This window comes from Passer domesticus, chromosome 15 (assembly GCF_036417665.1).
Source record: "Passer domesticus isolate bPasDom1 chromosome 15, bPasDom1.hap1, whole genome shotgun sequence".
NCBI classification, from domain to species: Eukaryota; Metazoa; Chordata; class Aves; order Passeriformes; family Passeridae; genus Passer; species Passer domesticus.
In genome coordinates, this window is record NC_087488.1 from 4,964,044 (window position 1) to 4,990,000 (window position 25,957).

A 25,957-nucleotide genomic window follows, 5' to 3' on the forward strand; every position below is an offset into this window, starting at 1 on the left:
CCTAAAGAAATCGAGAGATTAAGAAATTCTGGTGCACAATTTCTTAGATTGAAGTGCTGTTCATGGATTCTGTATTTTTAGAACCAAGTCCCATGGTATGAATGTTACAATGCTATGCATGCATATTTGCCTTTCAAGTGCTTATTCTGGGTAATGAAGATATATTTTTTAAAGTTATGTGAATAAAGTAATTTGCATGTATGGCTGAGGCATGCTGTGTCAGACAGGTAAGCAAGCTACTTTTTATTGATTTTGGGTCAGTGATATCAACTAGATCTGTGCTGTGTGCACTTTGTTGGCAATGTACTATTTCTACTCAGGGGAACCTGCACAGGTGAAGTGCTACTCAGTAGTTTCATTTCATTTCCACAAAGGTTTGTTAGCATGTCGCAGCTCTAGGGTTTTTATGTGAGCTTTTCTGTAGTGCAAAAGAACTCCTGCTTCTAAAAGCCTACTAAAACCAAAAGGACAAAATTCTAAATAACCTCCTGTGGTGAGGCAGGTTTTGCCAGCTATCGCTCAGGTGTCCCTGGATCATTTTATAGGCTGTTTATTTCTATTAATTAAACCTATGCATTACACAGAGAAACTGAACAATATCAAGCTGAATTTTAAATGCTTTAATTATGAATTGATGTTACCTTCTCATAAATCAGATCAAAGGCTGAAAGGTAAAATATCAGTTGGTCACATGTTCTGCTATGGGCAGAGAGTCAACATCACAAAGAATTATGATGCCAAAAAGGTAAAGGATTTGTTTAGGAAGATAGTGCTTTTAAATGCTGCAAAGAAAGCTGGAGGTTGCTTCAGTAGTAATGCAGTTGTTACAATCCTTAATTATTTTTTTGAAAAAATTGTCTAATTTTCACATACACTTTATGTATAATTAGAATTGCAATAACCTGTCTTTGCTTGCATAATTTTAGATATCTTAAATGAATTTTATATATTTTCTTTTTTTTTTAGTTTATTTTTCTTTTTAAATATGGTTAACCCTCAACTTCAATCTGCTTCCCCCAAATGAATATAGTTTCTTGTCTTAATTACAAATCTCATAACTGAATTTCTTTATGAGAGAATCCCAAAACTAGCATCGAGAACAAAACAAATTGCAATCTGCTCAAACATTTCTTTGCATGTGGGAAACTATGTGCAAACATGGATACCTCTGATTATTCACAACTACAGTTTGTTTAATTTGATTAACTTTTGTTCATTTTTAAATTAATTTAAATTAGCTACTTTTGTGAAATTATTAATGTTGAAGGTGCTGAAGTATACTTCAGTACCACTGCTTGTATCTGCTCTTCTTAATGTAATTATCATCTGCCCTCCTCTCACAAGACTGAAGATTCCATACCTACTTATACACTTATTTAGTTTTCATATGAGACCCTATTTAATTTAATTACACATGAACTGCATTTACTGTTTGTATAAAAAATGATGCCCAAAGAAACTGAGTACCACTGAAGCAGTGATATATAATGGAAACAATATTTCATACTAATTTTAAAAATAAGGAAAGCTTTATTTTTTTTTTGTTACCACTCATATCCATTATGAATTGCAATGTTCCATATTTGAAAGGATTCTTAATTCAGGAGATGGAAAGAGGAAATCTTTAGGTTGGAGACATGTTTTGGTAAATTAAAAATAAAGGTTAACAGAAAGATTTGGGACTGCAGAATCAATAGACCAAGTCGATTGATAATGATCAGTGTGAGAGGGCTCTATTTGAAGAAATGCAATGGTATCCTTGTTTGTCACAGTTGGAAATGTTCTGGAGATAGGCGAGGAACAGATATACAGGGGAGAATCAGGTGGCAAGGAAATACCATTAAACCAATCAATGCAAACCCCAAAGTATTTGTCAAGACAGATCACGTACTCCTAAACCCAATTTCACAACAGGGGTAGGCCTGGCAGATCTCCCCAGTCATTTTATAGGATCACAAAACAAAACCAACAAAGAAACAGGTACATTTTGTTTTATTTATGAAGTATTACAATCACTGGATACAAATTCTGAATTCCATTTTTATATTGTGTGATATATCATATATTAAATTGCATGTACAGATTTGAAGGTCTTTGCAGAAGTGGATCAAAAAATTATGTTTAACTTGCCAAAATTTAAAATACTTCTGATAAGTTTTCTAATTAGTAAAAGTCCTAAAAGGGGACCTATTGGTCTAAATATATTCTTCATCAGTCTTGAACTTTCCTGGCAAACTCTCTAAACTGAGCATATTTGGATAAAATAATTTTAAGGATGTGAAAAAGACACTAAATCAGATGTCAATAAAATGTTTGTACAGTTCTTATTCATCTTTCATGGAATATTTAAAAAAAATAGTTATTAGATTTCTGTCCGAGTCTGAAGTAAGAGAAACTAGCAAGGTCATCCAGTTTTGTATTCCTGAGGTAGAAGGAGTCGGAGCATGGCAGTGGGGCGTATTGTCATTTTGTCATTGCATGTTCACTTGGTGTTGCTGGTATGTCTGTAATGCTGTACTGGATTTGACAGATCCATCACATAGCTCAGTGAATGGCTTGCTTGAATTAAGCCTATGGGCAGACTTATTCACATTGATTGGCTATTGGTTTTGTGTTTTATGATTTGATTATTGCATCTTCGATCGGAGTAAGAGAAATGTTCCTTTCGCGCACATGAACCTTGGCAGCGATATTTATGCGAGTGTGTCTGGAGTGAGAGAGCAGAGCCCTGCCAGGAGGGAGGCAGCCCTGCCTGAGAGGCAGAGCCACAGCCTGTGCTGCTTGCTGTCCCCTGCAGGGCCCAGGTGTGTTTATACATGGATGGTGCTGTATCCATATATACACACACACATTCCCATCCATCGCACACACACACGCTCACACGGACAGAGGGTGCTGCTCTGAGCACCATCCCCGTCTGTAACGCCGAATTTAAACCTCACTCCTGACTGTGGGGACATTCCCACTGACCTCTTTGTTGTCTGGATTAATTCCCTCATCACTGGAAGCTGACCCTTTTTTTTTCCTTTTTATCTTTTCTCTTTTTTTTTCTTTTTATTTTTAAATAAAATAAGACATATTCCAAAATATTTTGCATATAACACTTTGTAGTAAAAAATATATGTTTTATTTTTTTTTTCTTCCCACTATCAATTTGTGTTACATGTTCTGTGGTTATACCTAGGGTTTTATGAAATTTGAGAGAGAAGGTTTTGTCATATGGAAGTTATATATCTTCCAGATCTTAAATCTTACTCCTGATAAAATCCTGATATCCTGATAGTTTACATTTTTAATATGTCTTTGTGAAGCATTCAGTTTTTTTAAAACAGTAGTGTCTACAGGAATACTTTAATATATTTTCCAGTTCACTTTGGGCAAGTAGCTGAGAGTAATACTTGATATTTGTGCTCAGGTTATCCTAAAATAGAATAGGTACAGATTTGATTTAATATTAAACATGCTCATTAAATAATGAAAATTTAGAATGAAGAGTAAAAAACCACAAAATATAAATTGTAAGCTTCTATAGCTGAGGGGGGGTTTTATTATATTGTGGACTATATTTTCTTCTATTTTATGATTAAACAATGAAAACCACTATATTTTTATTAAAATTATTTTCTCTTGTTGAAGATTACTAGAGATATATACTAAAAATTAAGGTTTTGATTGCATATAAAATATAATATCATCTTGAGCTAGAATTTAATTTTCCATTAAATAATTTCACAGAAGCATAAATGTTTTAAAATCTAGTTCCTCATTCATTTCATGATTGTACCTTCTCAGATTAAGGATAACGAGCTTCTCTACACAGTTTTAGTTTCTAAAGAATCAGGTTGAAAGATGAAAAAAATTAGAATATAGTGGTAACTTTTCAACTTCCAGCTGGAACCTTCCAATATTTGTGTATTTTGCTATCCTGGTAGAATCTTAAATGGAAAGGTTTGGGGGATGATCCATAAGGAGGAATTGTACAGCCCATATTGTAGGCTACTCAAATTCTGACAATGAAAAGGTTCAGTTAGCACCTTGACTGGCTTGTGCTTAGCTTTTCTAACAGCAAGAGAGAATATATTTAACACTTCTTCTGCTTAGGTTTGATGTGGTGATGGTTTTTTTGGTCTAGGTTGTTTGGTTTTTTCCCCCCAGACAATCCTGTATGGTAGCTAAAGCTTCTTTATTCCCTATTATTGCACATAAGAATAAAATTATTGGCTTGGCTGTTACAGAGAGGTAGTGGGTTTAGCCATGTACCTGTTAGAAATCTGTGCCTGTGTGATCTCTGGCAAACTAGAGGATCACTGGAGTCATGTTAAAATTTCATAATCCATTTTCATCCCAGTTCATTCAGAGTTTGGGGGATGACTGGAGTGTATGACTCATGGTATAACCTTTCAGTGAAGACTTAGAAAGGAAAAGTGGGTGAATACGAATAAAGAAAATGCTATAGGGAAAAAACCAACATCAAAGCATTTGAAATTCCATGAGCAGGGACTTTAATGTAGCACATTTTGACAGGAATTTCCTGAAATGATGTTGCATAGAGTACTTTCCAATAATTGAAGCATGGTTCATTCTAAAATATTGCAGATATGACATTTTTGGGGGAGACTCAGTGAGTCACATTAACATAGGAAATAATTTCAAACAATCACATTTCCTAAAAACATAATCTTATATCAGTTCTAGGAAGCTGCTTTGGTGTTTTGGTACATTCCTCTTCTGGGTGGAATTAACCTGTTTGCTGGTACTCTGAAGGCTTCATTCACCTGTGTGTAGTTTGACTATTCATGCAATATCCAGGGACCTGCTAAAACTCCTCCATTGCTTCAAAACTGAGGGGATACTGTAGTCAAAAAGCTTAGTGTTACTGCCCAGAAATATGGCAAACACCAATTATGAAACTTTTGTCGTGTTAGAGCTGGTTTCATTCATACCCTGCTTCTATTTCTCTTACCTTTAATCCCCATTCTCACTCATTGCAGTATCAAGGGCTATTTTAGCAATCCCCATAGACAAGGAAGGGCTTGGCTATTTCTGTGAAATCTGCTGTGACATCCATGCTGGAAATCATGAAGAAAAAACTGGGAGAGAAGGTAGAGGTAGACTAAAGCCCGGATTTCCATACCTGGCTTCCTGATGTGCTCAAAGCTTAAGGTGCTCAGAACTTTTGCTGCCAGGTTCTTCTTGAACATAGGGAGAGAGGGAGAGCTGTTAAATGCTCATCATATTCAAAAAAAAAAAAAAAAAATCAGTGCACCTATTCTGACATTTACATCTCAGTTTCAGTATCCTCTCTTGTTTTATCTCTCCAGCCTGTCTGGTTATGTAACTTGACTTTTAACTTGGGAGTTCCTTATTGTAATGTAAAAGCTCATAGTAAATAGCTGTGATTATGAATATATTAATTTGATGAATTTTCATTCCTTTTCTCTAAAAAGAGGAAGAGGAAAGGACTGGTTAACATTTTTAAAGTAGGAATTATCTCATTACTAGCTCATAAAACCTTCTTTGCTCTTAGAGGATATTGGAAGAAAGTGTGACTTTAAAATTTTTCAGTGTTGTACTCAGCAGACTGAATAAATACGGAGTTGGGGAGTTACTAAAACATTGATTCCTGATCCAGCAGACCAAAACTGTTACAGTCCATTGGGTCACTGCCTGTGACATGATAGACCATAACAGTTCCTTTGGACATGTCAGTGGCTAATTACACACTCCTCAGTTCTCAGATCATTGGCTTGATAGACCACAAAGAGGCAGATTAGAACGAGCTCTAAGTGTTGTCAACCTGAGTGCTTTAAAACCAAGGAGGAATTAAGAGCGCTGTGCAAGAGGAAGACAGAAGATAAAGGAATGAAATGTTATTAATAAAACTGGGATGCCATGGATATAGTCTGTATGGATTAGTGTAATTTGCAGTGTGCTCTGGCAAGGTGATGAAGTATTAGAAGAACAAACTTTAAATTACAATGTTGATGAAATTAATCAAGAAAGAGGCAATTTACACTCTTGCATGTTTTTACTGTAGTGTTTCACACCTCTGAGGAGCCTAAAACATTTGATTAGGTATTTAAATAGATTTTTTTCTTGAAATTCCTTTGAGCTTGTTAAGCTGCTGATACTCTAGGAGCCCACCTGAGGCAAACATCAGATTGTAAGAATACTGCAGGAGTGGGAATAGAATGTTTATCCATATATCCTAAAGAAATTTTTTTTGTGGAAATTGCTGTAGGGTGTTTAATATACATGCATTAAAAAAAAAAAAAGAAAAGTAAGGATTTGTGTAAACCAAACATGTACCAGCTTCTAAAGTTCATTTTGTTTTTCTTGAATGAATTCTTAAAAAATCCTGGCAAAGTTTTCATGTATGTGGTATTTTAGTTATTAAAATATGAAAAAAAAATTATGCTGTCAGTTAATTTGTATAGTCATTCCAAACTTAATACAATGTTAAGGGAAAGCATTGTTATTTATAATTGCTGAAGTTTATAATTATACCTCTGTATGTTAGGAAACTTATAGTGCATAAAATGGTGGCTACTAGTAAACCATAATAATTGGTATGAAATCAGAAACAAATATAAAGTGTGTTTTTGAGGCATTATTTTAAGGATGCCGTGATATACAAAAAGATCAAATCCCCCAATTAAATAAATGGATATTTGAATGTATTTTAGTGAATAAAATACTGATTCTTTACACAAGGCTGACTTGAAAATGCTCTTTGCCCTAAAGGGAATAAACGATATATCCAAAATACAAGAATAAACAAAATTTTCAAATATAAATATTAACACTTCAAATATAGCCTTAATTTAGCGGTCCTGGATCATAATGACATCAATTTATGTTGCTGACATGGAGCACTTCTGAAATAGAATTACTGCACTACTTCCTCAAGTGTTTCATTTAAGTGCCTAGACTGTGTTAATCACACTAAAAGGCCAATAATTTTAAAGCACTTTTGCCACTGAGATCACTATGAATTCTGATACAGATTTGTGTGGTATTCAGAATTTCACCTGTTAGGTTTAGGTTTTACTTTAAAATGTCCAGATTTACTTAAAAATCATGTGTTCCTTTTGCAGTTGAATATTCATCTTTAGATTATGTATATTGCATTATAAATAACAAATAATTTCATACTAGGTATAATATATTGAATGATCATGCATCAAAAAATTCCACTGATGCAGCAGGTGATATGAGTTAGACCCAGGTCTATTCATATAGCTCTGATTAAAATAATAAATAAAAAAATCAGGAAATAAAATTTGTAGATCTAAAATATGAAATGTGAGAGATCTACAGATTTTCCCACTGGTTGTGATGCAAGATATTGTCCACATTGTGGCAATATATTAAAAATAAACTTTTTCTTTTTCAACAACAGTACTAAGTTGGAAGGTTACATCTATTTGCTAGAAATTTTCTTTACACTGACTTTGAGGGCTAATGGAAGGACAGAGGAGGGGGTGTTTGTATCCAAGACACTGCCATGGCAGAATCATTGTACCCACCCTGAGTGCAGAGTGGACATTCCTCCAATCTGCTTTACAGCATCACTACTGGACTGTGCTAAAAGGAGTCTCTCTCTTTTAGAATTTGACTGGGTTGTTTAGCTAGTTCAACATCAGGGCTAAAATAAAAATGCCTGCCCATCTGCTGGGGAAAGCCTGAGATAATATTACAAATTATGAGAAAGCACCTTCTGTTGACCATTTTTCCCTTTAGGTTTTTAATCCCTTTAGATTTTTGGGTTGGTTGGTTGGTTTTTTTTGTTGTTTTGTTGGTTTTTTTGGTCTCTGAGTAAATGAAATAATGCAGGCATATCACTGGGCTTTGGGATGCACATTTCCATTGATGTCCAGAAGAGCTGGGGGTTGTTTTTTCTTCTTTTCTTGGAGGCATGTTTTTTGCAATTGCAAAAGTACTTTTTGGTATTAAAAGAAATTATTTCTGATCAAGAAATTGTGTGATTGGTAGCAGGACAAAACTTAATGAGAGATTTTGTTTCTTTTCTCTCTCCTGCTGTCTTTGTCACTCTGAATTTTGGTAGAGACATCCTGTCACTGGCTAAAGCACACAGAAATGTCCTGTACTGAGCACAAAGAGGAGGCAGATGAGAGCAAAGCAGAGGCGGTGAATGTGGCAGGGCAATGAAGGGCTGGGCTGAGCTGCCTGGATCAGGGCTGTAGGGCCATTTCAGACCCCTGGGACACAGGAGGGACCTGGGGAGGTGAGGGGGACACAGCACCTTCTGCAGTGGCAGCTGAGCCCAGGCAGATGGGCGAGGATGAGCTGTAGTGTTTTCTATGCAGCAGTAGTTATAGAAATAGCTGCATTTGTTTCTTTTGAGTCAGGGTTTTCCTCTATCTGCTTCCCAGGCCTGCCTCAAAATTTCAGGAAAGAAATGGTCAGGAATGATGGATGTAGGAGAGCATTATCTTGTGATGAGGAAAGCAGGGGACCTCAGTGAAAGCCAAATATCCACATCTTCCTCTCTTGGCATCATCATTGGTTAGGCTGAACAAGAAATTCTATAGAAAAAGAACCTAACATTGAAGAAATTAGTCTAATAACCTTCCTAATGCACATCAGGTCAAACAAGTTACTCTTAGTGTTGTTGAAGCTTGGTACTGCATGAATTATTTATAGTTTTATTCTTATTCAATTTAATATATCATATAGGTATGGCTGTGAAGTTGTTTAGTTGTCTTTGTGTTGTGATTCAAATGCTATGGGTACAGTAATGTACTTTGATCTTACAGTAATGGGAATATAAAGCATGATAATAGCAAAATCAACCTTCTAATTATAGTTATTATGCTAATATTAAAAAGTTTAAATTCTTTGATAGCCTTGATATTTAAATTTAGGACACCAGCAGGAGAGAGTTGGGAAGGACTTAATAAAATTATTATAAAGGGGAACTTTGTCCATCCTTGAATATTGCAGAAACCATTCAAAGAGCCAGCAGTCAGCTTTATTGAAATTCACAGTGAAAAAGCCTGCAACATCAGGGTCCTCATAAGAGCAGCAATGTCTTAGTGTTTAAAGCACGAAGGAAATCTATAATAGCTTTAATAATATAATGGAGAAATATACAGATGTACCACATATAACTGCTGGGAAAAACCCTTGCTGCACGGGGTCCTTGGGGAATGTGATCTGGAGCAGCTCCAGGAAGGGAAGTCAGTGCTTTTGGTTAAGCTGCAGCAATTTTACCAGCTGAGATTCTGATCTTTGAGTGTAGCCCCTTAGATATTTTATGAAAATCCTTTGCTAGGATTTTTCTCCTATTCTAGCTGAGAAGCCTCAGAAAAGAAAAGTAAACAATAACTATCTGATGGCTGTGGAATGTGGTCTGGACATTGTTTACCAACAGGTGCATCTGTGATTGGTGCACGTTGGTTGTTTCTAATTAATGGCCAATTACAGTCAGCTGGCTTGGACTCTGAGAGTCATGAGCCTTTGTTATCATTCCATTCCTGTTCTTTCTAGCCTTTTGATGAATCCTTTTCTCTCTATTCTTTTAGCAGAGTTTTAGTATATAATTTTAATATAATATATGTCATAATATAATAAATCAGCCTTCTGAAACATGGAGTCAAGATTCTCATCTCCTCACACAAAGCATCAACCATATCTGAGTTCTAAATAATGGCTTTGTTTGTCAATCCCATGGCAGTCCTACCAGAAAAAGTCAACTGATTAAATATAATTTAAACCTTCCCACAGTAGCTTCTGTCCAATGTTGTGTTTGCCTTCATCCTAAATTTTCATGTTCTGGGGCTCTGCACTGTTTTCAGCAGTTGCTGTATTTTTGGGTGGGGGTCTGAACTTCCATGTTAGACAAAATTATTTCTGTCTAGTTTTATGAAGTTTGTCAGCAAAGCCCAGGAATTCAGGTCTATGAAGAATAATCATTGTATGTTAGTGGATTGTAATTTCTTTTACGTTTCAAATTTCCTAGCATCAGTGTGATTAATTTCTTAAAATCCCCTTTGACCTCTAGTATTCCATTTTAAGGAAGCTCTGTGCTGCTGAGGAGGAGGGATTGGAAACTTCTGGGAGTCATGGGTGAAATTAGGTGTGTGCCAAAATTTTGTTCTTAGTCATATTCTGTGTGAAACAGTGGTGAGAAGTCTGAGTGCCACCCAGCATTTTAGGGAGAGGAGAACAGAGCACACAGAACACTCACTGGCCCCGTGTCCTGCATAGGTGTTTGATCCCTAATGACCTGAGTTTATAAATTCCCAAACACCTGGGAGCTCTGTACACCTGAGGAGCAGCAGGGCCAGTGACTACAGGAGAGAAAGGGGGTGGTTGTTTTTTGTTCTTTTGTTTTGTTTTGGTTTTTTTTTTTTGTTTGGCTGCGGCATTTGGAGGAGTGGGGACTCGTGCAGACACAGAGGAGCTCTTCCTTCCCCAGGGTGGGATGATTCCATGGAAACTTTTAGAGGAAGCCCTCAGGGTAGCTGTTTATTCTGAGCTTAGGTTGGAATTGTGTTTCATGATAGTCATTAAAAAAAGTGTCTGAGACCCATTCTCTGAATCTCTGTCTTCCACTTCCAGGTTCTGAATTTTCCAATAGTAAAGTGGGCAGATCACTTATGGGCCAGGTGTTTCTTCACAGAAGTACTTGTGTGTATTAGACAGCCATAGAAAGGACAAGGCTCAGGCTTCAGTGATTAAAGAATTTAAATCCCTCAATATATATAAGATCTATATTCTATAGTATGGCATGTTTTCACCAAAGAGTTTCAAGAAGAGAGAAAGAAAGTATGTAATGTATTGGAAATGGAAAAGGTCTGCTGGATAGAAAGAGCAGATGCCAAAAGAGAGAGGTTTTTGTCAGATGTGGGGCCCTGGAGGCACACGTTTGTTACTGCCAAAGGGACTGCAGGGAATGGAGCAGAGGAAATTACAACATATTCAAACCTTTGAAGATGGTGTGATGCAGGTTCAATAACTACCCCAAAGGAAGAAAGCACATCTAAATCACTTAATAGTACTTCTGTTTTCTTCCCCTTCTGTTCTTGTTCGAATTCAGGACATATATCAAATGTTTAAACATTTTTTTTTAAATATAAAACCATCTTTATTACCATACTGGTAAAAAATGAGTTAGTTTTCAATTTGCTAGAAGAGATAAAAATTGATATATGGGCTTGAGAGAAGCAGTAGTATGCAGAGTATGCCCTTGGGAAGTAGCTGCTCGGAGGGAACCCAGCCATTTGGAGTCCTAGCAGCACATTTTCCTGACCCACACTCTCTGGGACACATCAGAGAGCTCAGACTGCCAAAAGGTGCCACTCTGCACTTAAAAGCATTGCACTTAGCCCAGGGTGTGAGGATCTGGCAGGTTGGATATATCCAACTGTACATTCAGGTCAATATATTTGCCATGTGATCCTTTCAGGTTTGGTTGTTTTGGTTTTTTTTCCTATCTCACAGCCAGTAACAACTTTTAAAATTTTATTTTAAAAAAGTTTCTTTTATTTAAATTGGTGTTCTTTTATATCTGAAGTATTAACCAGTGAACAGTAAAAATTTGGTTCTATACTTTCACTGTTAATACACAAATTAAATTATGGAAGTGATTCTGTATCTTAATTGAGCGGGGCTTATTGTATAATAAAGTTGGGTCCGCTTACAAGTCCTGCACCTTTTTGAATCATTTAAAGTGTAGCAGTGATGAGGAACACTAAACCAGCCTAAAACACATCATGAATTTTCATCATATCTTCCTTGTGAGATTTTCAAGCCCTGTATGCTCGACAGAGTTAGTGCAGAGAATTGCTCTTTAAAGGGAGCACTGTGCGTTCGCAGAGGACTGGGCAAGGTGAGCTGTCCTTTGCCCCCTCTGCTCCCCAGCTGCTTTAGGACAGAAGGGATCTGGAGCCCCACAGAGCCAGCTTCTCTCCTAAAGACTCCTTTTGCAGGCTCTGGGGTTGCCCACACAAAGGATTAACCCTTGCTGTAGCCATCAGCTGTGACATCTGTGATGTCTCTGATGAGCAGTTTCCCCTTTGGGTCTATGCAAACAACAGTGTGGAATTTAGCTAAATAAATCCTGCCACTGTAAGAACATTGGAGCCATCAAAGTGCTTAAGAATTTCTAGGAATTGCTACAAAAACCATGTAATTAGTTATAAAATATTGAACTGCTTGTTGGACTCCAGCCTCTAGTCTTTTCATTCTCACAGTTGCTATGCTGACCAATATGTAACTTCATACTTTTAAAAGTTAATTGTGCAGTTGTGAAATTAATTTTAACAAAGCAGAATAGCTTCTTTCTATGAAGAACTAATTAAAAAATTAAATAAAGACAAAGTGATACCTATTTAAAAAAAACGATTACTATAAAGATCTCTTGTTATACTGCTTCATAGAAAGAAAGATCTTTATAGTAGTCGGTTTTTTTAAATAGGTATCACTTTGTGTTTATTTAAGTTTTTAATTAGTTCTTTTTTCCAGTAATTAGTAAAGACTTGGTTAAAAAAAAAAAAAAGGGTAAGATTTCAGAACAGTTTCAATAATATTTTTCATTCCAAAGGACAAATTGCACTAGTGTTCTAGGGTCTTCCTGGAGGTACTAACCCAGCATATTACCCTTGCAGGTAATTCTGTATTTTAACATCTGAAAATAGAGACTCTGTGGCTAAATGTTCTACTGTTCTGAACAGAGAGGAACAAAGGAGCTTCTGACCACTTTAGAGGCAATTTTTAAGGAAAAGTGATCATTTCATTTAGATGAGAGGGCAGTTTAACAACATAGAAATGAGTCAGAAGGATTTTCTGTAAAACAGTAGCTGGTAAATCTGCATTGCTACTGGCTCTTTTAGGCAAGCATCTAACTTTTCCTGTCTATAGTTATCACAGAGATGGTAGCAGTAAATACAGTGATAAATTATGCTACCTATGATATACAGAGTAGCTCTGTATTTATAATGTAAAATGTATCACCCTTTGTTTTTTTTAATTAATCTATTTAGCATTACTTGTTAGGTAAATCTCATTAGCTCCTGAAATTGTTGCAGATGACAAAATAACAGCAAAGCTATCAATTGAACTTAATGAACAGTTGAAAATGCAAGAATGTGCAATTTGACCACTCAGCTCACTCTAACAGACAGTGTCAGTATTTCTGCTAGGGCAGAGGCAATGATCTCCTTTTGGACCTATGCAATCCTGTCCCTGCTGTACAGATTGCAGATTCCTTATTTTTTTTTGGATTTATTTATTTCACATTCCCCCCCTTAAAATGTGAACCTTTAAGTAACAAGGTTCACAGATTTCTAAATGAGAATTTCAAATCTCTTGATACATCAGAGGTGAAGTAATAGAAATGGATTTTGTTCCCTTAGGGCTTAACTCCTCCAGGTTTTGTTGCCCCCGAGGGACGTTTGCTCCTGCATGGTTTTCAGTAGGATCCTCAGCACTTAAAGCTTGCAGAGCTGTTTTCCCAGGCAGTCCCTAGCCTGCATCCTTTGGCTGCTGGTTGTTAGGCTGGCATTGGGGCTGTGCAAAGCTCAGTGTCGGGTTTTTGCTGTGCCTGGCAGTGCAGGGGCTGTGTGCAGCTGGGAGGAAACCACACCCGAGTGCTAACTCTGCCCCCGGGTTCATTAACCCTGCACAACACAAAATTACCCCGAGGCAGCTGTGTATGTGCTTATAGAGGAATCGTTGGATGTTAATCCTTAAACGTGGTTTCCACTAACCCAAATCCTGGTTGCCTAGATTTCAGAAAGGACAAATCGGGATTTGTGCCATAATGAAGTTTTCTGCATTTTGAAATAGTAGTGCATTTAGTGTTTCTCTTTTTATGTTACCTGGTTTAAAAAAGAATTTTGCAAGAGAAGGTTTATATTAAATTACTCATATCTCTAGCTTATTCTCCTAAGATTCTGCAAAAGACTTTTCTATGTATTTGGATGACAGTATATGAGAATATACTATGTCATTTTAAAAAAATAGCAGAAAAATTCATTTTCTGATTGCAGTCATATTAGACATAGAAAAAGCAAAATATTTTAATTTCAATATCCTCCTTTCAGATGCACAAAGTAAATTGCAATTTAATTTTTTTTTCAAAAGCGCTTTTTACATATTTTGCAGTAGTGCCCTTTAATATCAATATATTGTTTTATTTTTATTAGACATTATTAGATTATTCATATTGACATATCTGTAACACTAAACATGAAGCTTCCAATGCAAGAGTTTGTACATAGTCCATATTCAAATGTCACCATTATTTCATTTAAAAGATCCCAGCATGTCTACCTCATGATCCTTATAAACTCTATAGTACTCAACACTTTTTCTTGCTACATTCATTAAAATTAAGCACCCTTCCCCTACCCCATCTGTAAACATCAAGTCAATTGGCAGCTAGCACATTTCCCAGTCAGCAAGCAGTATTGTGAATTTTATCTTCTCTTGCAGAAATCAATTCGTCTTCGTTGCAGCAGATGAAATTTCTTGTAACACCTCTGCAGGTAACAATCATTGATACTTCTTGATGCATCCATCCAGGTCTCAATATCCTTTTTCACATGCTGCATTTAATCGTAAGACAAAGCATAGGAAAGTCCGTAGTGTATAAATCTTGGGAATAGTTTAATGATTTTATAGCTTCAGCCTATAGGTTCTGCCATATAAAAGCCATTAGGTTATTTTGCTGACTTTGGTGTTTTGTTTGCAGTTTAAGTATGGTATGGCCTAGTGTGTAAGGATATGTTAAGCCTTCTGATAAAAGCTTCAGGACTGTGACTTTCAAAAGTCAAACCAAAGAGAACTGATGGGAAGAGCCAAGGCTTAGATGTGTGCAGGACATTGTAAGTGCTATAGATGTAACAATTTTCTTTTCAACTCATTGGGGGCAAATGATTCCCACAAGGGTATTGCAGACCCTAAAGCACTCACAAAGTCTATCCTATGGATAAGATAGTGGGAGAGGGGGTCTGTGCCTTCAGAGGCTCGCTCTCTAGTAAGTAAAAAGTCTCCATATGCTATCATGTTGTAAGCCATGGGTACAGAAGAATGAAAAATGTTTTTGGAAGGTTTTATTTATATTTTATAAATATATTAAATGTGTCAAGAGGTTTTCTCTCTTTTAAGCAATAGAGTTTGAACAAGCTTAGTCTTAATTCAGGTAAGGATGGTGTTATGTTGCTACATAAGAAATCAAAAGGCTAAAATAAATAGTAATGGTGCCGGAACTTATTCTGTCAATCATGTTGTGCAAAAAATCAAGTTCATAGAACTTCTCATATTGAAGGATGAAAGGGTATACAGTGTGAAATCAAGTGTTGGTATTGAGAAGTGTTTGCTGATAGAGTTTTATATTAGCAGAAATAAATGAAAGGTGACAAGATTTCTGTTTATGCAGTGATGATTTATATAGAAACAAATAGAGAACATTTATTTATGGAAAAGATGACCATAGATAAACTCAAAATATGCTAAAATTGTTGTAATCTCTATGCTAGCTGTAGCATTTTTGGTGGTAATCTGAAAAGTTCTTCTGTAGTAAAACCTGATTTAACATAGATTTTTCCAAGTCCTATAAATTATGAAGTAAATACATTTTGAGAAGCCAACATTTGTCACATTCTTCATATCACTCAACTTGGATTTTGGCTTTGGTTATTTCACTTGAGCTTCCTGCTCAGCTCTTCATTGAAGTGAGCTGTGGTAGGGAGGCTGCTGATTTGTAAATCTAAGCTTTGCTAAGTAAGAATATTTATTTTAGCAATTTTTAAACTTGGAATTCTTGAATTAGATATGCGGTTTGTGGGCCCAGTTTTGCAAAGTGAACCCTTCTAAGCAATAATTCTTGTTCTAGTAAAGAATTTTTTCTCTCTCCATTCAGGCGCAATTTAAGTGCCTAAGACTTTATTACAGATATTCCATATATGACTTTTTTAGAATTACAATCAACAATGTAAATTTCATTTATCAATACCTTCAGTGAACTTTACACAAAAGGAAATTAATCTCTGTGTGTATTTATTAAAACTTTTCAGTTTACCAGTTATTACCTATGTTGAATTGATTCAACAAAGAGGTATTTTTGCTAGGCATGATTTTTAGCATATGATAAATACCTTAATCACAGGTGACTATAGGTGACTTTTTTTGCACTAAGTATGAAGGAGGAAGGTGATGAAAGCCTGTACCTGCTGTTTCGTATATACCTAATTCAGTAATAGAATTCAAATGGCTTTTGGCTTCATAAAAATGTAATTCTCTAGCCCATATTCCTGTGAGTCAAATTGCTAAAGTTGAATTTGGTCTTTTGGATTTGTTAGTTGGATTCCAACTATTTTTATTATCTGATGTTTTATGTTTTAATACATGGAGCAAACATAGAGATACTTTGAGAACCCAAACTAACGTTCATGTGGTTTTTCAGATGCATGCAAAACACCTGCAGTATGATTTTCTACTGCTTTTTTAGTGCTCCTAAGCTCAATGACAGTAATTCTACTGTGTTTGTAAAGTTGATATCAAGTGAAGATACTTATAAACATGCTCAATGTTTGAAATGTGAGTATTTGTATGTTTGTATTGCCTCCCTGTAAAGGATGGGTGTGTTTGTGGATTTCAAATAGTAATATATAACAAGTAAAGCTTTGGTTGGAATTTGATCATCAATTGGAAATGGGAGGTCTTGGGTGGTTCTGCTGGTAATATTCACTCTTTTCTTCTCAATCCTTCATCATTCCTGCCAGAGGATACTTAGCCCTCAGCCACATGGTGTCTTTTTTATTTATTTGGGAATAAAGTAATCTTGAGTAGATAAATGTGTTAATAAGTGATTTGTGTCCATAGACACATTTCTATTTGTGTATCTCTGTTCTTGAATGCACATTACAGAAGGGAAACCTCCTCAGCTATCTGACAGAGGGATCCTTCCATGGGAAATTTAAAAGCATTTCACTCTTCATTGCATCCAGTGCATTCTGAGGCTAAAAATAATTACTGTTCAGAAGAGAAGTTCTGCACTTCTGGGATAGATCTTCTCTGGCAGACATGATTAAAGGGTTTGCAAGCAGATCTGAACTAGAACAGAGACAGGGAAACTATAAGAAACTCCTCTTGGTTTGATGATGGAATTTTAACAAGGATCTCTGAGGACCTTCCTTTGCAAATTCTTGGCTATAGTTGCACTAGGAGAGAATTAATCCTGGGGTTCTTGTCTGATGAGGGCAGTGGGCAGCTGCCCTTTCAGTCTCTGGATAAATTAGAATGAGACCTAGAATAAACCTGTGGCTTATTTACATGTTGGTTGCAGAACATTGTTCATTTTGCAGCTTTAGCATTCTTAGTGAATTTTTCAAATCAGTACTCAATCTATTATTTTTTTCTCTTTTAGGTTTTGTAACATCAAAATTCATAGTTTGGAAAGAAAAAGTAATTTTAGTATCTTTTGCAAGTGCATTCTCAGATGTACCTGCAAATGACATTTTATATTTTTTGTGTAAAAATGGGACAGGGTTATTATTTTATATTTATATTATCTCTCTCTCTTCTTCCAGTTTTTAACTATTATCCAGCCTTTATATCGAAGCAAAAAAAATCCAGTGCTGATGCTTGCTTGGTATTATTTTTCTCCCAAGTGTATTTGCAGTTTATGATTTTGAAATAACAGAGAGAAAGGCAAGGGTATATATAAAGCTGAATTTGGAATGAAGTATGGTGGAAGTGGATATAACACCTGTCCAATTGTGACTGTATTTATTTACATTTTTGAGCAGAATCAGTCCCAGGAGGAAGGATTCTGTGTGTGTGTCTGCATGCAAGCAAAAGAAATGCTTTATAAAGCTTTAGAAGTTGACAATCATAAATTAAGTTATTGACCTCCATTTGGAGAAAGATACAATCTCCAAAATAGATTAAACATTTTGAAAGGTTTAACTTCATAACTCCAGGAAAGATGTTGAATAAAAGCAAGCAGTTTCAATAAGCAAACCATGGGGTTTGTGCTATTGAAATATTTGAAGAGAATATTGGCCATTTGTAACAAATGCAATTGCTCCAGTCATTGCAATTTCCCTGTATACTATCATTAACCTGTCAGCAGTAACACTGCCACAAATTTAATTCATTGAACAATATCAAATATGGAGATACTAATTTAAAATAGGTTAATATTTGATGAAGTGCTCAGAATGGCTGCAGTGCCTGTTGTGGCAAACCTACCTCTGCCAGGGTAGGTACATAAAGAATTGCAGCTGGTCAAAATTTTTCCAGACAAATTTGCCTACATCTCATTGACCTGTTCATGTGTGTGCTAGGAAATATTGGTCAGATCATACTCTTACAAAGGAATTTGAAAGAGTCCAATCCAAACTCTTTGAAAGAATGCAGCTTTAGAGGTGTTTCCTTCAGCCTGTTAGAATTACTGTTTGAAGACATATGCTCAGTTGAGAGAGGTTCTTCCCTTTTACTATTGCTGCCAATGGGTTTGACTTCATTTCATGAAGCAGTTTGGGAAAATAACCATTTTCTATGAGATGCTTTTATTATTATGCTATGCTCTTCTGCTAATCAAATAAAAAATAAAGATGAAGGAGCGTCTGTATGGTCTTTGTGCTAGTATTTATTTTAGGCTGTACTGCCGTCCACTGTGAAAAATAGCTGATACTGAAGGTTTTGCTCTGGAAAGACTAGGAAATGTTGCACTAATGCACAAAATTAAACTTCTTCTATAAATTCAAGTGTCCTTTATGTTGGCAGTTTAAACTTGCATTTACTGCTGCTATAAATAGTTGCTTATATGGAATTCCATTTGTCACAGCCTTTACTGCTCTGGGTAGTTGCGTGCTGAAGATGTTCAGCTATTGGACCAGTTGATAAAAATCAGTAAACACTTTGATTATCCTCTGTTCTCCTTTCATGAGGTTTGATTAATTCCTTTTTGTCAGCCATGGGAGCCCTGGCTGGCGTGGCTGTCATTATCTGTGTGACAGCTTGCCTGCCCGGTGCTCGCGGTTCTAGGTCAGTTCGCATGGCTGCTCAAATGTGACAACACGACAAGATTAAGGAAAGCTGAGGTCCTGTGATTTGTAAATGGAGGATTTGCAATGTGAAGCTCCTTTGATAACAGAAATAGTGAATAATCTGTGTTTGTCCTCAACAAGTGCCTATAGGCACGTGTGCATCTCCTGGGCTGGTTTTTTTATGAAGCAATTAGATTGGTTTTTCTCATGTAGGGTAAAAATAGAGTACATGAAAGATGATTTGTGTGTGTGCATGTATGGATGCCTGTATACAATTCCATTAAATGAGCAAGGATTCAGTTTTAATATCTTGAGATTATCATATTGCAAATAAACATAAAACAACGCTATGGTTGCAGAACTTTATATGTGATCACAAAAGACTGCTTTAAAATTTTATAAATTATGTACCCAGTATATTTATTATTGCACTAGGTAAGAATTTCTTCAAGCTTTATTGCCCCTAAATATAACAGCAATTGTAATAAGAAAATGTTTTACAGACCTAAGAAATGCTTTGTTTTAATTGGAGTAGAGTTGGTGTCACCTGATGGCAAGCCTCAGGTTCCCCAGTGGCTTTTTTTAATGAAGTTTATACAAAATCTCAGTTTCTTGGATAGAAGCTACACAGAAAGGCGGTGGTGTATAGAATTCTGTTTGACTTTTGACTAGGCATCAGCTTCAATTCCCACCCTGGTGTGAATCCACACAGCAAGACTGAAACTGAATGAGAGTTGTTAAGCTGAGATTTGTGCCTGGGATTGCTGCAGTTTGCAGTTATCCAGCATCAGCTCAGGGAAGAGTCACCTGTGCTGCTGTTTGTTACCTTTCTATGTTTCTGCAAATTAACCAGTATCAGTCATGTTCATTTAAATGCTTTAGAAGATGGCAGCTGAGCTTTAGCTGGCTGAAAACATCTCACAGATTTTAAAAGATACAGGCTAACAAACAGTAGCAAAATTAAAACCACATCTGAGCATCAGTGAAACTTCTGCAAAACATGCCTGTCAATTAGCAAGGAAATTAACTGGCCAAACTGAGATGTGACATACATAAGTAAACAGCCAAGAATTGGAAATTCATCTCTACAGCAAAGTCTGCATAGGCTTCTCTACTTTCTCCTTTCAGCAACTTGCAGGAAAAAGTAAACAGTGCTTTTAATATTTCATCAATGACATATTTATGAACATCCTTTCATGAACACCTTTCATTATTGCCCTCTACCCATGGTAGACCCTGGTCAAGTTTCTTATCTCTGTGAAAACCTAGGAATGTGTTAGTACTGTAGTGATAGGAAATCCCTGATGGCTCTGCAGGCACACAGGGGTTCAGCCCTGCAGTACACCTTGAAGTTTCACTCTTTATTGTGCTGCCTGTCACTTCCCAATTCTTTCTCTGCTCCACATCACAAATCTGTAGCACATTATAGGTCATGGAAGAGGAGGATGCTATGAATAAAGTATGTGATGGTCCTCCCTTGTACAGTGACCTCAGTGTTTGATAGCGTGCATTCAACACTTGACAAGGAGAATTTTAGCATTCTTAACCTTTCCAATCAAGGCAAATGCCTGGAAATTGTTTTTATCAGCAGATTTCAGTTTCCGTGATCTTAAGTAAAAACTTCAAAGACATCTTTGCCCATTGTCTTCTGAGGTAGAGAGAGACCTGTTGGTGATTCAGGTGCCTGAAATGCCTGCAGTCCCTTGGTGTTAATATCTAAAATTAAATAAGTTAGTTGCTTGCACATTCTTTGAACACCACAAGCCGACACCATCCTGCCACAGTGGGATGAATTTTAGGTTAAAGGGCTACCCCTGCTGCACAGGTTTGACCCATTGAGCCCAAAATACTGCTCAGCAGTGTGGTGTGTGACTGGTGTGCATAGGGAGGATCGTCACAGTTCTGTGACCAAGAGGAAGAGCACCAAGTTAGTTATTGGAATAACTCTGTATTTACGTGGTATTAAGGCCAGGAAACCCTTGCTTTCCTTGTATTCCTTCCAGAAGCAATTTTATTACCTGATTGTTCAATTGCAATTAAAGTGGGTAAAGAGTGGTTAATATTGGGGGAAAGTTAGAAAGACGAGCTTCCCAGTGTCATACAGGCTTTGCTTGTAATATGGCTGAGGTCACAGTTTGATCTGAAGTAGTGACCAAGTTTCAGCTTCTCTCTTTATACCACTTAAGCAGGTTCATAATTTTCTGTAGTTCCTCCAGCAATATTAGAGTTGGAAAAATGGAGGGCAGTTGATAAGTAAAATAAGTGTATAAAATTCTTTAATATTCTCCTTCTATACGTCTCAAGTCAAAATTTGTGTAAAATGTGTTAACTTGATTCATATTTTATGTGGTGAATTTTTCCTTATTAGTTGGTGTGTAGGTTATTTAGGAGCTTCTAAATGTCTCCAGTACTGGAGCTCCACTGTCTGTCCCATATGTGTACGGAAATACAACCATACTACCAAAGAATTTAAAATCCTGAAATGGCATTTATGATCAAAGAGGCTCAGAATTCCCCAATTTTTAGAGACTTCAACAACACCTACTACTGGTTACTTAGAGAGATACTCCCTTTCAAAGACCCTAACAAAATAAATCCCACAATTTCCCTTTTCAAATTACTTTAAAAAAAAATAAACAACAAATTGTCCTTTTATTTTAGCATTTTTAAGTACTTTAGCATTTTTCAACTCTCTGTTGAAAATGATTAATGAGATTAAGGCATAGCATAAGTAAAGATCATGCCATCTATTGGTGGGTAGCTTATGGTTTACATTTATAGAAGTTAGCACAGCTACACTGGGTTTTTTCTCAGTTATTTCCCAGGAAGTTGTTTGTCCAGTTACTTAAGAACCAGTGTCAGTATGTTAACAAAATGCTGGCAAACATATTTTTTCCCATGATGTCCTGAATGCTTGTCCCAGATATAGTGGAAAATAGAGGAGCATACCTTGTTCTAGTTAGTGATGCATCAAAATTGTTCATCAGCTGTGTTCTGAGACGAGAATTTGTGCATATTGCTTTGGATACATTGTTTTATCACCCTGTAAAATACACAGAAATGGCATAGACTATTAATTTATTCACCACCTTACCATTGGCACGTCCTAAATTTCAGTAAGTTGTTTACCTAGAATGATCATTTGCAGTGAAAATTATCACAAAGCATTTAAATGCCACTAATTGTAACGAGAAGTAAGCAGGCTGGCAGAGCAGTGAGTAAGTGAAGCAGTGTGTGTGGGACTGAAGCAGCTTACTGATTTGCAGTGTGACAATATAGTTTAAATCCTTCTTCCTATTTTCAGCCTGGAAATCAGAATCTATTCTGCTAACCTTCTGAGCTTCTAAATTTGGTGTCATGCAAGGGCGTGTTTAAAAATTAGCATTTAAAAAGAAACCCACTTGCTTTAAGTTTAAGCTGACACTGTTCCTTTCCTCTGTGGAAATGAAATTTATTAATCATAATAAAACCATCATATTCTGAAGGTAGAGGTCACCCAGAGGAGAAAAAAAAAAAGTCTATTCACCACAGAGGAATTTCAATGCATCTTTTTCCCAGATAATATCCGAGCATGTGTTCTTTCCCCTTTGGAAATATTTTCATCCATGTTTGTGCTTACATATGTCAAGTGTATTCTGGAGCATGCAAAAATGAAAATTGTGCAGTTTAATTTTATATATTTTCTTTTACAGAAGATTTGGAAGAATTCCTTTTATATTTTATTTTGTGTTTACATTGGACACTTTTGTTTAAGTGGAATTTCAATATCCTGTAAAAGAAAAGCAAGTGTTTGTTACTTTAAAAAGAATATAAGCATCACTAATTCTGCAGTAACATTTCTATGTTAATATCACAGTAAAAACTTTAGCATTATCATAATATAAATATAAACCATTCTTTTTAAGGAGCAAGGATTAACTTTGGTCACAGTTCTCACGTTAGGATTTCTTTACAACTCTTGTTTTAAGAAGAGACATGGTTTATAGAGAAGGATGAAAAAAGCAGTGTAAAACACTGACAATAAGTCATTGCTGCTTTGGAAAAAGAATAATAAAAATGTACTCAGAAGTCAATACTGGGTTGAAGCAGTCATATTTTCATCCTTTGAAATTGCATAATGTGCATGTTTATCCATATTTTCCCATCAGTGGTCAAGATTGCTGTTGAATATTGATATAATAATATTATTAGCAGCATGGCATATTACATCAATGTTGTAAACTTGCCAGTTACTTCAGTAGTTGTCTTAAATGTAATAATAATTTAATACAGCCCGAGCCCTGGGTATTCAGGCTTGGTCCTGCCTTACAAGAGGCCCTTGCATTTGGGCCATCCTAGGTGGCCTGTTGGACTTTGTGAGGCAGTGGGACACAGCCAAGGGTCCTGCAGGAATGGGATGTAGGATGGAGGCAAAATGCAGCCCTACCACTGGACCAAAATGAATGTATTTTTTTACAGATATAGTTTTACAGCCCTTGCTCAGCATTGCAGTGATACCAGATAATCAGGAGAAGAGAAAAACAAAGGAAATATACCAATTCCCATTGATATAAAAGTAATAAACATGGCATTAAAGCATGTAAAATAGTAGTACATGCAATTCCTCTTGCATGTTACTAAGGACATGAAGGAAATATTTCTACGTTTAAATTGTTTTCTCTTCCTAGATGCTTTCTTACTACTGGAATGAAATTTGGCTGGGAAGAATTAAAATTATAATGATATTTTAAATTCTCAGACTTAAAAAATTGGCATAGAGCAGTAGTGTCTTCTTCCCTTCATTGTAGGTGAAAAAGACACAAGGGATTCTGTTATTGAGTATTTCAAATCCCCAAATTGTGTTTGCATCATAATGTGGAGGGTTCCAAGGCTGACATCTATGGAAGTTCTTCCCACCAGAGAGGCTCCAGAGTGTGGGATCAGTGTCAAGCCTGCTCAGAAATAATCAAACTGCTTTTCCAGCTCAGAGAGTCACCGAGTCCTTTACCCAACATAGACTGATGTGAGCTACTTTCCTTCCCTTGCTTTTCCAGTGGGAATTGCCCATTTCCTTTGTTGGGTAATTTCTAAAGATAGGTGTTCTCAGATACCAAGTATTTAAGTAAAATTGATGTAAAAATTGAATCTCTTACTCATCAATGCTTTGGAAGCAAAAGAGGAACTAATGTATTTTATACAAGCCTTTTACACATATTTTCCTGAGGTTCAGACCAGGTCTTAAGGAAAGCAGTTGCCTAACACACTGCCCCTGGAACCTCTGATAGCAATGAAGACTTTTCTACCCAAATCTAAAGGAAACACAGCTGTGGGGTGAGATACAGAACCCACGATCATGAACTTGGGGTGCTCAAATTCATTCATTTTTAATGTATTATCCCTTCATAGGAATTTGGATTTGCTAAGCAAACAGGGCAGTACAACTGAAGGCATTCAGCTACCATGGTTGCACTTTGAAGTGAAACATCCAGGCTTTAGAATGCTTTATAAGAACTTAGATACTCTTATACTTGCTGAAAATGCTGCACTCCTGCTAGGGGAAAAAAGTCTAATTCAAAATGCTGAATATGAACAACTGTACACTTAGAAGTTTGTTCTTACCGAACTGGTTTCTACTTTTTGCTTTTTTCTATCAAGATGTGTGGTTATGTATTCTTGGAAAAGAGAAAGCATTTGACTTCTGTGAGTGTGTGGCCCTGTGTTTATGCAGAGAGTCAAAGACAGGGATGCTCAATTTGTCTTTTCTATGCTGAACCCTTTGGCAAGCACAGTTGTCACAGGAGGTGATTTGCTGGATTTCCATATGAAAGGAATGCCTCATAATCTGGGAAATGTTGGCTCAGTGAGATGGAGAATTAAGGATTTATTGTTTATGGTAATTTCTGCTCCCTCCTTGAAGATGATTCTGGGTAGGTGGGAATGTGTAGCTCAGATAATTTGGTCCTTTTCTCTACCTCCCATCCAGGACCCACAGTAGTGGGTGGTGGAGGATTGCATATGCCATAGAAACATTCCTTTCTCAGCTTTCCCTCAGCTGGTTAGCTCAGAATCCAGTAATCAGATTCTGCTTGTGGAGGAGCAAATACACGATAATAAAATAGAACAATTGTCCTCTTTAAAAAAAAAAGTAAGTTTGTACATGTATCTGAAAAATAAGGTAGTTACAGAGAATGAGACCAGTCTGTGGTTACTGTTCACATAAAACAATGGCTTTTTTTTTAAAGAGCTACCAAGGGCATTGTTAAACCTTGTTTGCTACATTAGCCCTTGTATTCAAGACAGCACTGTAATTACAAGATTGCTTTTGTTAGTCTATGTGACACCTGAGAGCAAATGAAAATGGTTTGATTATGGGAAATATGTTAGAGACTTGCAGTGGAAGCTGTCCCTAGCTGGCACGTCCATCTCACTGACGGTGTTCCCTGTGCTCCCCCAGCCTGGGCAGCAAAGCTCTGTGTGCCAAGGTGAGGCAGAGCACCAGGGACACAGGGAAAGGAGCTCTGAAGCAGTTTCAGCTATAAGGATTTAATCTGGGGAAAAATGGCAAAAATCTGATTTTCCCATCGCTGGCTTTACCTGGTTGTAGCAGGAGCCTGGCCCTGCAAACAGAGGCTTCAGCTGTGCCCGTGTTTTGGGGAGGCACTGTGTGTTGTGCAGGAGGAGCAGGAGTGTGCACGCTCCTGACACCACGTGCCTGCCATTGCTCCACAGCCTCTCTCCAAGCCTGCTGCTGATTCCTAACAGTCTCATAAAGCTAATTATACATTTACTGTCATTTGTAACCTTAACATTTCCCAAAGGACATTGTTTTTGAATCTGTAAAGTGAGTTTATTTGTAAGGAATTTGGCTAGAACGGAAAATTTCATTGCAACCATTTTATTAATACTGATAATATCTGGTTTTAACTTTTTTTTTCCCCTTTTTTTTTTTTTCC

The 25,957-nt window shown here is 36.5% G+C and overlaps 1 protein-coding gene across 50 annotated transcripts in view; it reads left to right on the top strand.

Annotated features, from left to right (window-relative positions):
• The window catches only part of RBFOX1 (RNA binding fox-1 homolog 1), a 1,139,646-nt gene that overhangs the window by 1,109,571 nt on the left and 4,118 nt on the right, over positions 1-25,957 (top strand). For 13 of the 50 annotated variants that reach the window (XM_064390362.1, XM_064390361.1, XM_064390364.1 and 10 more), the window contains one exon: positions 14,464-14,516. The exons of the other annotated variants lie outside the window; for them this stretch is intronic. In XM_064390362.1, coding sequence (XP_064246432.1) covers positions 14,464-14,516 — 53 coding nt within the window. The remainder of the gene's footprint in view (positions 1-14,463; positions 14,517-25,957) is intronic. 50 annotated transcript variants of the gene reach the window in all.